This window comes from Daldinia loculata, assembly GCF_022478755.1.
Source record: "Daldinia loculata strain CBS 113971 unplaced genomic scaffold F4817scaffold_22, whole genome shotgun sequence".
NCBI lineage: Eukaryota > Fungi > Ascomycota > Sordariomycetes > Xylariales > Hypoxylaceae > Daldinia > Daldinia loculata.
In genome coordinates this window covers 151145-165849 of record NW_026054876.1, presented here as the reverse complement: position 1 = coordinate 165849, position 14705 = coordinate 151145, and the positions used below count along the sequence as shown (strand labels likewise).

Genomic DNA, 14705 nt, shown 5'->3' with positions numbered 1-14705 from the left:
TGTGGTTAAATAAATTAGATATTATATATTGGAAATTAAAGTTAAAATTATGGTATAATTATTTTATTTATTAGATTTTATTGTTTATTTAAAATATTTGATAAGTTTGTATAAGTTTTATAATTTAATTTTAGATTAATATTTTATTAAAGGCGTTTTATATAATATATTTTAATATTTATAATATTTTTTATATTTTGTTAGAAATTATTTTAAATTTGTTAAAAAGTTTGTTTAAAGCGTATTTATTATTTATAAATATTATGTTTTGGTTAATTTATAAAAATATTTTAATATATTAATTTTGGGTTTTTTTTTGGTATAATTTATATATGTAATTGGTAATGGTTTTTTTATAAGTTTTATTTATTTTTATTTATTATATTGCGTTAATAAATAGGTTTATATTGTAAAAGGTAATATTTTTTTTAATAATAATTATATTTTTTATTTTATATAATTTATTTAAATTAAAGTGAAATATTTTTATATTTTTTATTTTAAAATTATTTAATTAAGATTTTTATTTAGTTATAATTTATTATTTATGTTAATTATTGTATATTTTTATAAAAAATTTATTAATTATAATTAATATTAAATTAAAATTTATTTAAAATATAATAATTTATTTAATAATTTACTGTTATTTTTTTTTATTAATGTTTAATAATATTGGTAAAACGAGTAGTTAGTTTTAATTTTTATTATTATTATTATTTAGTTTTATATTTTTTATTATATTATGTATAAATGAAAACGATAATATAATTAGTAAATTATAATGTAATAAGATTAATAAATTAATTTAATTTAATTAATTTAATTATAATAATGGTTAAAAAGGTTAGTTTTTATTAAATATTATAGTTTTTTAATTAAGTATTTTTTAGTAATATATTTGGTATAATTATTATATTTTGGTTTTTAGTAAAATTAAAAGTTTTAATGGAATTTTATTTTATAAATTTTATAATAATTATTATTTTTAAATTTATATTTATTTAATTAATTTTAGTAGTATATTTATTAATATTAATTGGTTTATAAATTATAATATTTATAATGTGTGAAATTATTTATTAATATTGTTAAATAATTTATTTAGTAAAAATATATTATGTATATATATTGTAAATAATGTTAAATTATTAGTTAATATTATAACGGAGTTAATAATTAATGATGTAAAAAATGTTATTATTATTAATGGTAATTTAATAATTGGTTTAGTATTTTTTTTATTATTATTTTAAAAGATTTTTGCAAATGTAAGTTTAATTGATAATATTATTATTTAAAATAATATTTATATTAAAATTGGTAATTATTATATTAATATATATAATTTTAAAGGTTTTTATAATTAAAGGTTATTTTTTAGTTAATATTTAAAGTTAGGTAAAATTATTTATAATTTTATTAATATTAATTTAATAATTTAAGGTTATATTTATAAATTAACCAAATTTTATAAAAGTTAAAATATTTTTATAAAAAATAATAAAATTATTTTTAATAAAAATATGATTTTAGTTAATTATATTAAGATTTTTGGTATTAATAATAGGATTTTTAATAATAATAATAAAATTTTTAGTGTTAATTATAAGATTTTTATTAATAGTAATAATATTGTTAATAATGTTAAGATTTTTAATAATAATAATAATATTTTAACTAATGTTAATATTATATTTAATATATAATTTTGTATAAAGTTAAATGTTTTATAAAATTTATATAAATTGATAATTTATTTAAAATTATAATTTTTTAAAGGTTTAATAAAGTTTTATATTTAATAATTTTATAAAAATTATTAAAAATATTATTGTTTAAAGTGTTAAAAGTTTTTTACATATAGGAAAATTTATTATATATTGTTTTATAATAATTTTTATATTATTAAAAAAAAAAAATTTTTTTTTAAAAAAGTTATTATTTTAAAAACGTTATTTATATTTTTATTTATTTTTTAATTAAAATATTAAATAATTAAAGTAAGATTTATATAAAAGGTATTAAAATTTTTGGAAAAGTTATTTAAAATCTTTAAAAAAATATAATATATTTTTTTAATTTAATTAAAAAGGTAATTTTTTAATTAAAATAAAAATATTATATAATAAAAGTAAAAGTAATGTAAAATGGATTGATTTTAATTTTAATTAAAAACTTAATCAAGAATAATTAATAATTATATAAATGTAAATTATAAGATTTAAAGGTATTAAAAGATTTAAAAGTATTATTTGGTAAATAATTATATTATATTTATCATTTTTCGGTCATTTAATAAAGTTGTAATATGTTTTTAATGGTATTGGGATATTATATGGTCTTAACACTAATAATATGGTCTTCGAAAAGGTAAATTCGTGGTAATTTTTCGTATTTTAACCGTTATAACAAATAAACTTAAAAAATAATAAAAAAAGAAATAAGAAAATAATATAATATTTTTTATTAAATATAAAATATTATATTAATAGTTTAAAGGCTATTTATTAAAATAAAACTATTAATTATAAAGTTTTATTTAATATAAAATTTAATAAATTAAAAAAGAAAAAAAAAAATCTTTTTTACAAGTTATTTTAATAATATGGTTAACATATAAATAAAATAAATATAATAACTTATTTAATAATTTATATAAATTATTATAATAATGATGTTTATTATTTATATTAATTATAAATAATATAATATTAATGTTATTTTTAATTAATTTTAAATTTTATTTAATTTGTGTAACGTTTAATTATTTATTTATATAAATTTAAAATAAAAAAGTAAAATAATTTTATTTTTATTTTTATATTTTATAAAATTTTTACTTTTTTGATAAAATATTACTTTAAATTATATTATTTTAATTTTACATTTTTAATTATTATATATAATATTTTTTTTATTATTATTATAAAAGTTAAATTTATTATTTAATAATTAATTATTATTTATTAAATTAATAAAGTTTATTTTTTATATAAATTTTTATATTAATATTAATAATATTAATTTTATTATTAATAATAATAATAATTTAATTAAAATTAATTATATTTATAATTATTAAATAATATTATTTATAAAATTATTTATTACGTTTAATATTTTTATTATTATATTATAATTTTTTTATATATTTATATTTTATACGTTAAATTTTATTTTAATATTTTTAAATTTTTTACCAAGTTTTTTATTTATATTTATTATGCGTTTATAAACGTTTATAACTTTAAAGCCGTAACCGGTTTAAAAATTTATAAAAATATTTTTGTTTTTAAAAGTTTTGTTAACCGAACCGTTATTATTTTCCTTGTTAAATATTGTAATTAATATTATTATTTATTTTAACGTAAATGTTTATTAAAATATTTATTTATATTTTTATATAAATTAACGTTTTACTTGTAAAAATAATTATTTATACGTTTATATTTACAAATATAAAGATTTATAATATAATATTACAATTAATAATAGCATTTAAATGAATTGCGTAATATTGTTGGTTATTAAATTTATATAAAGATTACGAGAATAATTGTATATACAATTGAAGCCATTCTGTGGGCGGTGACGCCTCATTGGTGGCTGGTCCGTGCGTAGCAGCGGATCCACACCGCGTTCGCGTTCCCTCCTGCCCCCCTGCCCCCCTGCCCCTTAGACCCACCTACAAGTACCCGAATTTCGTATCGTCGATTTTATACTTCATGCATAACTTCATTCCGTGATGCCTGGGAGTGTGTATTGTCGACATTGCAAGTTTTGATTCTTTTGATGTTTCCTTGTTAGTTTGTACTGCTTCAGGCGTATCTGCCTGAAAATTAAATTTACCACCATGGGTGTCATTTCTTTCGCACGTTCAATGTACACTCTCGATGCCCTCGACACTCGCTTTACGAACCCATCCTCGACGCCTTACAAGACCGTTATAGAAGAGCGAGACGACGTAGCGGCTAGCAAAGAACGGGCAGCGGAATGGAAGAGCCGAGGGGAGCCATCACGATGGAACACACCGGAATATTATGTATACCGCTTCCTCCTCTGTTTTATCGTACCGTACATGTTCTGGGCCTGCTATGATGCTTCAAGACGTACGTACTGCCATCTTCCAGGAACTTCTTTCCGCCTGTAACTATATAGGTTAACCATATTTATAGCCGAGGAGCCCAAATATCAGAGATACGAGCAACTGCTCTCGCCAGGATGGATTCCCGGGCGCAAAATTGTAGGCGGCCCTTGACCTGAGAGAGAGAGAGCATGTGCTGACAGCTTGGAGGATGCCTCGGATCCGCAATACGGCACTTTTCGGAGTAATATCCCCTATATGGCGGCGCTTCTCATTTTCCATCCCCTTCTTCGACGAGTATATAATGCGGTCGTATATCCAATAAAATCGACGGGGCAGTCGGCGCGACCGACGCCAGAAGAAGCGGACCAGAAGTTGAATCAGCGAGCTTCGTTTGACTTTGGTTTTGCGCTGATATACCTCGTTGCGCTACACGGGATTTCAGCCTTTAAGATACTTTTTATTCTCCATTTGAACTACCAACTTGCAACAACGTTATCCCGGAAATATATACCGGCTGCGTCGTGGATCTTCAACGTCGGCATTCTCTTTATCAATGAAATATTCAAGGGATTCAGATTTGGTGATCTTGCTGAACTAATCGTCGGTCCTGCTGACACACTTTCACTTCTCGACAATGGTCTGGTTTCGTGGGGTCAATGGCTCGACAGCTACGGCGGGCTCATGAGTCGATGGGAGATTCTCTTCAACATCACTATCTTGCGACTGATTAGTTTCAACTTAGACTACTACTGGTGTTTAGATCGTAGAAGTTATAGCCCGATCGAGGTGAGTCTTATTGTGTAGACTACTTGAAATCATTAACAGCATACTGATGCCCTCAAGAAGAAACAAATCGACCCGTCTGCCCTGAGCGAACGAGACCGTATATCCATCCCGGCACAGGAAAAAGACTTCTCATTTCGGAACTACGTCGCATACGCCATCTACGCTCCTCTGTACCTGACGGGTCCAATAATCACCTTCAATGACTTCATATCGCAGTTGCGGTATAAGTCCGCCAGCATCGAGACGGCGCGCACGATACGTTATGGGGTGCGCCTCGCCCTGACCCTGCTCGCAATGGAGATAATCCTGCACTATAACTACGTTCAGGCTATCTCAAAAGCAAACCCCGTGTGGAGCGAGTACACGGCGGCGCAGCTCAGCCTGCTTAGCTATTTCAACTTGCATCTGATCTGGCTTAAGCTGCTTTTGCCGTGGCGATTCTTCCGGCTCTGGTCTCTTGTCGACGGCGTAGACCCGCCCGAAAACATGATTCGCTGCGTCAGCGATAACTGGAGCACGCTCGCCTTCTGGCGTAGCTGGCATCGCAGCTTCTACCGCTGGTCCCTCCGATACATATACGTGCCGCTCGGAGGGTCAAGCTTCCGCACCCCCCGCGACGCCGCCCGGTCCCTGCTCACGTACGTCCTCGTCTTCACATTCGTTGCTCTCTGGCACGACATTGAGATGAATCTACTGATCTGGGGTTGGCTCATCGTCTTGTTCATGCTACCCGAGATGGCAGCTGGATTCCTTTTCCCAAAACGCGCCTGGGAGAGCAGACCTAGAACGTATCGAATACTCTGCTGTTTCGGAGCCGTAGGAAATATTTTCATGATGATGACGGCGAATCTAGTTGGATTTGCTGTTGGTGTAGACGGTCTAATGAGTATTATCGCGGGTATCTTTAAAGACTTTTCTGGTAAGCTATCCCGTTTCCCTCTTCTTTATTTTAGATCTTACGTTTAACTGTATATTATAGGGTTCACATTCCTCATCGGCAGTTGTATGGCATTCTTTGTCACCGTAAATATCATGTTCGAGATTAGAGAGTCAGAGATGAGGCAAGGCATCAACCTAAGATGTTAATCTCGTATTTTCGTGGTTGGTATAATTGGCTGCAATGCATTGTTATCCCGGCTTTGTACGGATACTCATAGATGGAACAAATATAAAAATTATTAGTGAATGATTAGATTTTGACTCGATCCGTGTACTTCCTATGATAACAATGTCATTTCAAACCCCCATAGTTGAGAATTTTCTTTCTTTTATCAACCAACGGTAAGATACAGCCTTTTAGCAGACTCTGGGACTATCAACTGCATGCCCCCTATAGCTGTAGTCATTAGCTGTTCTTAGAGTTTCTCCCCTACCATCATGATTTACCCTAAGCTATTACCTCGCAAGTTCGCTTATCACAGAGCCCGTCGCGATTAGTATAAACAATATTATATTTTGAGGGTACCTTAATACTACTTTTCTTTTTGTGATACTACTGTCAATGCCACTCTGTATCCTTATCAGTTCATGTTTAAGCATAAACGCACACAGCTATACGAATATGCTTCTCACCCAACCAACCCGGCCCATATACCCCATTTTGACTATCAAATTCATTTCCATACACCGTAGGGAAGAGATGCCCTAGTAACACGAGACAGTGAGTAGCAACTTATAGCGTGTATTTTACCTAGGCGTGCTGATGCTTAAAGTGCCTCTCACATGACTACTAACACCTTATAGTCTAGTGAAACCTAGGTTATATCTAAGATCCAGTCAAGGTACTGAGACGGATGCTCACGGCTCTCCTGTGGGCTTCAAGCTCTTCCACCTTAGCCAGCTGCATAACTGCATCTCCTACATTCTGAAGGCCCTCGGCGGTTAAGTTCGAGCTTGTGATATGCTTGACGAAGGAGCCTAGGTTAACTCCCGAGTACTGCTTAGCATAGCCATATGTAGCTATTATTTGTTAGTCTGATATGTTAAATTGAAAGAGAAGGGAAACTTACGTAGCGAGTGGTTGACACCGGCAGAGTAGTCACCTACGCTTTCGGGAGTCCATTGTCCAATAAACACACTACCTGCGTTCATGACCTGATCTACTACCTGCTCGGCGTTCTTAATCTGTAGGATCAAGTGCTCGGGACCATACTCATTGCTAATCCTCATCGCCTCTTCCACGTCTTTGACGACAAATGTGACAGAGTGGCTGATAGCACCTCTGACAATATCCACTCGCGGTAAAGCCATGGCCTGCTTGTGGACTTCGTCTTCGATCGCTTGCAATTGCTGCTCGTTGAGATCAATTGCAATACAAATAACCTGACTATCCACACCGTGCTCGGCTTGAGATAACAAATCCGAAGCGACGAAAGCAGGATTAGCATCCTTGTCCGCCACTACGAGTACTTCGGACGGACCAGCTGGCATATCGATGCTGACACCAGCGTTGGTGTCATTGCTAACGAACATCTTGGCTGCAGTCACGAACTGGTTTCCGGGACCGAGAATCTTGTCTACCTTGCTAACACTTTCCGTACCGTACGCCATTGCTGCAACAGCTTGCGCGCCACCGGCTAAGACAATACTTTCGGCACCAACCTTGTGGGCAACATACACAATTTCTGGTGTAATGCTACCATCGGAACGCGGTGGAGATGCAATAACAATCTTCTTGCAACCAGCAACCATAGCTGGCACACCAAGCATGAGTGCGGTACTAGGCAAGACCGCAGTTCCACCGGGCACATAAAGACCAACTCGTTCAATAGGTCTGGAAAATCTGCTGCAAACAACTCCCGGCATGGTTTCCACCTTCAGGGGCTGTTCTTTCTGAGCAGCGTGGAATTTGCGGATATTCTCGAAGGAGACATCAATGGCTTTGATAGTCTCGGGTGGGAGGTTCATGAGCGACTGTGGGAACGGGGCTTTGAGAACAGGCGAAGTCAGGGAGGTCGCCTTTTCAAACTTGTGCGTATACGAGAGCAGGGCCTTATCTCCACCTTTTCGAACATCACTGATGATAGGAGTAACAATATTCAGGATTGCGTCTGCTGATTTTTGGGATGGTCTCTTCAATGCTTCTGCAACTTCGTTTGCATTAACCTTACTAACATCTACCCGCTTTAGGGTAATTCTGTCAGCGTCTGGTGCGGTGTGAGCTGCAACAGCGGGTGCAGATGTCAATGGCGTCGCAGGCTCCTTTGCGGCCTCCTTAGCCTTCTCCGCAGTACCGTTTGTAATGCCTTCTTTCTTAGCCCACTGACCCTTTGCATTTCCTGGTCTTCTTTTCACCTTCAAGCTCTTGGCATCGAGGTTCTTCTCAATATCCGAAAGTCTTACTCCAGCGCTAATAGCCTTTGTTAAGGCGAAGTAAATTAGGTCAGCGGCTTCGAATGCAACCTCTTCCGGTGTCTTTGCATCGCATAGTTCTTCGGCCTCTTCCATTATCTTCGCGCGAAGCAACTTCTCATCTGAGAAAAGCCGTTTTGTATACGAACCTTCGGGAGCCGATTGCTTCCTCGACAGCAACGTTTGCTCGAGCTTTGGAATCCCCTTCAGATCGCCAAAACATCCGTATTGGTCGAGGTGACAAAACTTTCCTGTTTGTCTTACTACGAACCTTACAGCATCATTGTCGCAGTCTAACGATATTCTCACCAGCTCCTGAATGTTACCGGACGTAGCACCTTTGTACCAGAGCCCTCGTTTCCGGCTCTGGTAGACACCCGTCTTAGTCCTTAGCGATTCGGCAATGCTCTCTTCACTACTATACACTAAACCAAGTGTCATTCCTCCTTCATCGCAGACAACTGTAGGTAGAAGCTTGTCTTGTCTATCCGAATTCCACGCGATGGAAAACAGTTTTGCGACGAAAATCTTCTTTTCCGCTTCTTCTTTCTTGGTTGTTAATTCCGTAGATGGGATAATGGGAATAGCAGATAGCTGTGAACATATGTCGACAAAATGGTCGTAGATAGTATCTTGGATGGGTTTGATGTATAGGGGTGGCATCTTAGTAGCCTTGCTCGACTCCATGAAACCAGACACATCGCAGCTTCGTTGGTCGAAGTCTTTGAGGAGTAGCCCGTGCTCCGTCCCATAAGACAACTGGTTTACACTTGTTATCACCGGGGCAACTCTTGTACCAAACTCTGTAAAATCAGGCAGCCTATCGGGCTGAACAAAAACCTTTCGGGCGCCGTGGTCCAGCAGCGTAACGACATCATCTTTCGATTCGAGGCCAGTGACGTCGAAGAAAGTATGAAGAGTTGCAGCATTGAGCCGACCTAAGTTATCAAGGAGCTCTTCAAAGTTTTGCTGAGTCACCTCGAAGAAGACGCAACCTAAACATCCCACTTCCTCTTGACTTAGACCTTGCCCCTCCTCGCTCGAAGTCCAACTAGGAGGGACTGGTACGGAGATGAGAAAGGGGAGCGAAAGTGTCGTCTCCATAGCGATAAACTTGCCAAGTTGAACTGAATATATTCAAATTCTTTTTGAACTACTAGAAATTAGTGCATAAGATGACGATTAAATTGGTAGATATGAATTGTTAAGTGGAAGAGAAAAATAATTATTTAGAATGACATGACACTCCTAAAATCGGCGTACATGATCTAATTGCCCTTAAATTGCCCTCAAATTGCCCAATGATGGCGGGGCAATTAACGAATTACCCCTCCATACGGAAACCTGCAACCTACCTATTTACGCCATAACCTAGGTACATACATCCTAACCTAACCCACTACGTGGTAGTACAGGTACATTCCTAGGTACATACAGGTACTTCTCTACCACCATACCTACATAAAGTACCTAATAGGATCCACTAATGTAGCCCCATTTATTAGCATCAGGTCCACTAATGCCGTGAGGCTCAACTTTAGCTAGAGCTTGCTTTTGAATTACCTTACATGCCAATTTCATCCTGAACATCTAATTGTAATTCCAAGCTCGTACATGCTCCAAACACACCCGACACGAAACAGATAAAGTCCCTAGTTTTCCTAAACTCGAAAACTTTACTTTCGCAAGTCGAATCGGTCGAGGAATCCTCGCGAATTCTTTAATTCGCAGCAGCATATTTAGTACATGGAGTGAGGAGCGAGTGTCGCAAATATCCGTTCAATCGAGGATCCAACTACTACTTCTCAAACGTCTATCTATTCAAATCGACCGCTCGAATTTAATATACTATCACCTTCTTCCTATAGTCACGATGGCATCGGTATCGCAATCTCAGACCAACGGGGTGCCATCATCCTCGGCAGCAGGCCCGTCGCAACCTGCTTCGCAGCCAACCCAGAACACCGCAACCAGCGGATCGACTACCGTACCAAACACACAAGCGACCAACGCCTCGACAGCAATCGGAGCAGGCAGTAATAACACGCAAGCAGGCGTGTCCCAAACTCCTCCCTCCCCGTCGCCCTCCCACGCTCCTCGGCCACGCGACGCCCGCACAATCGAGCTACTCCTGACCTCCCAAGGCGTCACATCTTTCGACCAGCGCGTGCCCCTACTCCTCCTTGACTTCGCCTACCGACACACGTCGTCCGTGCTCTCCGACGCGCTACACCTGTCCACAGATCCGTACACCACACACGCAGGATCCAAGCCCAGCGCCGCGTCAGGCGCGGCCCCCAGCGCCCCGAGTGCCGGTGAAGCCGCTGTTACCACCAACGCCATCAACCTAGCCATCGCGTCGCGACAATCCTTCCAGTTCCGCGGCGCGTCCGGCGGCACGGGCGCGAGCAAGGAGTGGATGCAGGAAGTAGCGCGAGACCGCAATAAGATCGCCTTGCCGCGTGTCCTCGCCAACGAGTGGGGTGTGCGTCTCCCCAACGAGCGCTTCGTCCTGAGCGGCATGGGCTGGAGCCTCCGCGACCAGTGGACCGAGGAGGACGACGGTGATAGCGATGAGGATGAGGAGATGGAGGACGCTGATGCCCAGAAGCAAACGAACGCTACTACCGGGGAAGAGGGTGGCTTGGAGGAGCTACTTGGCAATGACATGGGTGATATGGGTGATGAGGATATGGAGGGAATGGAGTGATCGATCGACTACATTCTACGAAACTCTACCGGTAGCACATCGCGGCCAGTCTTTTACAGCAGAAGATGGTGTGCGACCACAACTTTTATTCGATAGAAACCATGGATAACGGCGTTACGGCGTTGGGTAAAAAGTGCTGCAACGGATTCAGCGCGTTGCGCGACGATACAATTTAATTTTTCTTGCGCATACAATACGTCTTTAAGGATGCTTGGGCTGGATGGGATATACTAGTATAACGCACACATTGCATAAACCCGTTAGAACAGTTCTATGGGTTTGAGTTGAGAAAAGCGTACGATATATGAAGGTGGTCTATTTGCTACAAGTCGCTAGCAACGCGTCGAGGACTAGCTAGGACGGTCAAGATGCAGGGGAAGCAAGACAGCTTGTTGTACATTTTAGTCTATGACAGATGTGCCCCTCGTCCTTCTATAAAACGCCAACGCTATGCAAACCAAAATACAACAGCTACTCATCACGAGTAGCATACAAAAATAGACCAATCTGCCCTAGCAAGGATAATCGTAGCATAATGCAGGTTATGGGTATTAGATGATCTAACATATACCGAATGCTCGTAGCGGCCCTTTTTCTGTGCCGATTAATGTTGAAAACGGTTGATTCTTAAAAGCTGGTTTGCGCGTTGAAGACGATCCTCGAGGTTAGATCATGTATTGTCACCGTAAATTGTTCGTGGTATTTGATCCTTCTGACGTGGTTCCAAAGCTACGTCATCTTCTCATCTCTTCATCGACAACCATATTCTTCATTCCCGTGATAAGCTCAGCATCGACGTCTCGCACCGGAAGAGCAGGCTCGCTCTTAAAACCAGGATTAAGCGGACCCGGACTAATGTCCTGTTCATCTTCGACTTCGTCATCTAGGTAACCCTCCTCGTCATCGGCATCGTCGGACCCGTATTCGAGAGGGTCCATCGCGTTCTCCTCTCCTTCATATTCACCGCTGAATATACTCTCTTCAGCATCGGCGTCTTCATCCTCCTCCTCATCTCCTCGGGAGAGATAGCTATCACCCATATTTCCGACGTCTTCGTCTTCCTCCTCGTCTGCGGAGCTATCGTCTGCGCGATCTTCGGACTCGCTGGCTGAGAACTCGTCTAGCTCTAAGGGAGTGTCGCGCCAATACGTGAAATCGGTGTACTCGACACCGCCACCCTTAACAAGAGTGCTAACAGGAGGAAAGTAGTGATTAACGACTTCCGTCATGTTGACGTAGCTAAGTTTCAACTTATTAAGACTTAGTAAATCCAGCGACACCTCGGCGTTCGAGTTAATCGTGAAGATTCGATTCCTTGGTACGTCCACAGTCCTATAAGAAATTTGATCCGTAAGACGATTTCCAAAGCCAGCATAGAAGCAGTGATTGTCGGGGCCATATAAGCTTCTAATATCCCGTAGGGTTGCCATTTTAAACACATGCGGCTTCCGTAGGTAGATCTCTCGCCTCAGCGCCGCCATAGTCCGATCAGGTGATAGGATCGTTGGGCCTTTAGGCAAGCGGTATCCGTCCTGAACAATACCGTAGAGATACGCCCTCGTTGTATCGGCCTGTCCAACCGAACGACTCGTTAGGTACATGATATTGTACCCATTTTCGACAATGTCGCTGTAGAGCTTCGCAACCCCCGTATGTGTCCAGTCTCGTCCGATCATATTTAACACATGGCCTAGAGCATCGGACTTAGTTATAGTACCATCGATATCAGAAATGACAACAGGCGTATCATGCTGCCAGAGGAACATGTATGCTTGGCATGTGGCACGATTTACAGTAAAGCTCATCGAATTCTCGCCAGGTTTCAAGTTTAGCGCCTTCAGCTGATCACTGGTCAGCCGTAGGGTTTTCGCGTAGTTTCTATTTGGATTTCCTGCTGATGGTGATGATGAGCCCGGGGTCGTCGGTGGCGTCTGAATGAAACTTTGGCCAACGTCTGACTCGCTTCTCCTGTGGGAAGGTCCTCGTGTCGACGTAGTAGAATCATCGCTTTGATATCCGGGATCGGAAGCGGCATCAATGGCAAGCGTAGGCGACGGCCGGAGAGATGCCACAGTCTTCTTCATTGCAGCTTCCTTCGCATCCTCACTGCTGTATATCCAAAGGTTTCCTTCTTCGTCCATTCCAAACAGTGCGCCAATATCGTAGTCGCCTTGGAGCTCTTCAGACAATATCTTCCGAGCTAGAATTTCAGCTTTGATCGCGTCTTCTTCACTAGATTTATAACCGGTCATATCTAACATAAGATCACCCGTTTCAGTCACTCGGCTAGGGATATTGACTGCCTCGAGTTCTTTCGATAGGGTCATGGCTCGCCGAATAGCCTCTCGGGGTGCCACAGGGGGTGGGCTTCGCGACCTTTGGGAAATTGCGCTATCGGCTTCGTGTAGGTCGCCATTCGAGTCATCTTGTTCGTGGGTTGCCTGCGCAGGAGCTGGCAATAATTCTTCACTATAAGATGGATGATTGGGGGTATTGGACCATCCTCTTGAGACTGGTCGGCCGCTACCTAACTCAGGTGAGGGTCCAAGGGGTTCAATTACGCCTAAACAACTATCAGCTATTGTCTTGGGGGTTCGGATGCAGATTTCGTGGTGACAAACCTGGGCGGGGGAGAACTGTGGGCTTAGGTCGCAACGCAGTCGTAGACAGCGCAGTTCTAGAGTCGCTATCCAACTGCAAGAAGTCGGGCTCCTGGAGTTCGTTGGATGAATAGGACCTATGGGGCTCAAGGGGTGGACTGGAAGCGGGAGAGCTAAGAGGCGAGGTTTGGAGACTTTGAGGAATGTTATCGTTGGTCTCGAAGACGAAGAAAGCCTCACCCCCTTCCCCTAGCTTCATAGCATAGTTTTGCTTAATGTCATTGACCCTGAACTCGACCTTCTTCTCGTAAGGTCTTAACAGCGAGAATTTCCCGAAACGGACGTGAAAAGGGGAGCAACACAGAGTGCCATCTTCGTGCTGTACTACAATCACATCGATTGCTCCGCTCAATGTAGCCGGGTTGATCGAGTTCCAGGCGGTAGAAACCGAGTCGCTTATATTCCGAACGTACTGCATCTTCGAGAAAGGTTGACGTTGTTCAGTTCACAATTAGGAAGTCGGCCTCGGCCCTGAGACCATGGAAAGGGGAAGATAGCCAATTAAAATGATAACCCGAGGCAAACCCTTGCGAAGCCAAACTTATTCTAAGAGATCTATAATAGCGCGATTCGACGTATATTTCAACGTGGTCGGTTATGTTTCGTTCGGAACTGACGATAGCAAATTAAATGCTATAGTTTGCTTGTCGCTTGGAACGACGTCGGGGGATTGTAGATTAAGAGGGTAAAGGATTCCGACTCTTCGGTACAGATGCACGATGGTGACTGGTGACGTAGTTACGGGTCTCGATATCAACGGGCTGGAAACAAAATATAGTATAGTGGAAATTATACGGTTGTATTTAAAGGAAGCTGTAAATAGCAAAACGAGCGTGAGGAAAAGGGGGAGCGTCGAAGGTAGGATTTATGACGAAGGTTGTATAATTAACCGGGCTGGTGGGACGAGGCGGGAGTATCATAGACAACGGCGACCTTGTTGAGAAAAGGCGACCCAGCTACAACTTTTATGCAAGCAAATTTGACACTACGAAGTACAAGTTGCACATGTCGTATTTTTGGGGGTAAGATACCCCTGTACATCAGAAGTATTATTGTATTAAACTCAACATAACCAAGCAGAGCCGCGGGTCAATGACACATGCTTCTC

General features: G+C 39.0%; 4 protein-coding genes across 4 annotated transcripts; 2 read left to right on the top strand and 2 right to left on the bottom strand.

The window, feature by feature from the left end:
- Positions 1 to 3652: 3652 nt before the first annotated feature.
- F4817DRAFT_336457 (MBOAT-domain-containing protein) lies at positions 3653 to 6308 on the top strand. Its single transcript, XM_049303165.1, has 5 exons — positions 3653 to 4112; positions 4179 to 4246; positions 4298 to 4876; positions 4937 to 5795; positions 5856 to 6308. Exons 1-5 carry the CDS (start codon positions 3857 to 3859, stop codon positions 5960 to 5962), a joined length of 1869 nt encoding a protein of 622 aa, XP_049159394.1. The 5' UTR covers positions 3653 to 3856; the 3' UTR covers positions 5963 to 6308.
- On the bottom strand, positions 6309 to 9511 carry F4817DRAFT_336456 (histidine biosynthesis trifunctional-protein). Its single transcript, XM_049303164.1, has 2 exons — positions 6886 to 9511; positions 6309 to 6835 (listed from the first exon to the last, which is right to left on the bottom strand). The coding sequence occupies exons 1-2, from the start codon at positions 9329 to 9331 to the stop codon at positions 6642 to 6644; spliced, it is 2640 nt and encodes an 879-aa protein (XP_049159393.1). The 5' UTR covers positions 9332 to 9511; the 3' UTR covers positions 6309 to 6641.
- Positions 9512 to 9987: 476 nt separating this feature from the next.
- On the top strand, positions 9988 to 11304 carry F4817DRAFT_97498 (TFIID-31kDa-domain-containing protein). Its single transcript, XM_049308109.1, has one exon. It carries the CDS (start codon positions 10101 to 10103, stop codon positions 10935 to 10937), a length of 837 nt encoding a protein of 278 aa, XP_049159392.1. The 5' UTR covers positions 9988 to 10100; the 3' UTR covers positions 10938 to 11304.
- Positions 11305 to 14165, bottom strand: F4817DRAFT_97502 (LNS2-domain-containing protein). Its single transcript, XM_049308110.1, has 2 exons — positions 13559 to 14165; positions 11305 to 13500 (listed from the first exon to the last, which is right to left on the bottom strand). The coding sequence occupies exons 1-2, from the start codon at positions 14013 to 14015 to the stop codon at positions 11672 to 11674; spliced, it is 2286 nt and encodes a 761-aa protein (XP_049159391.1). The 5' UTR covers positions 14016 to 14165; the 3' UTR covers positions 11305 to 11671.
- Positions 14166 to 14705: the final 540 nt, after the last annotated feature.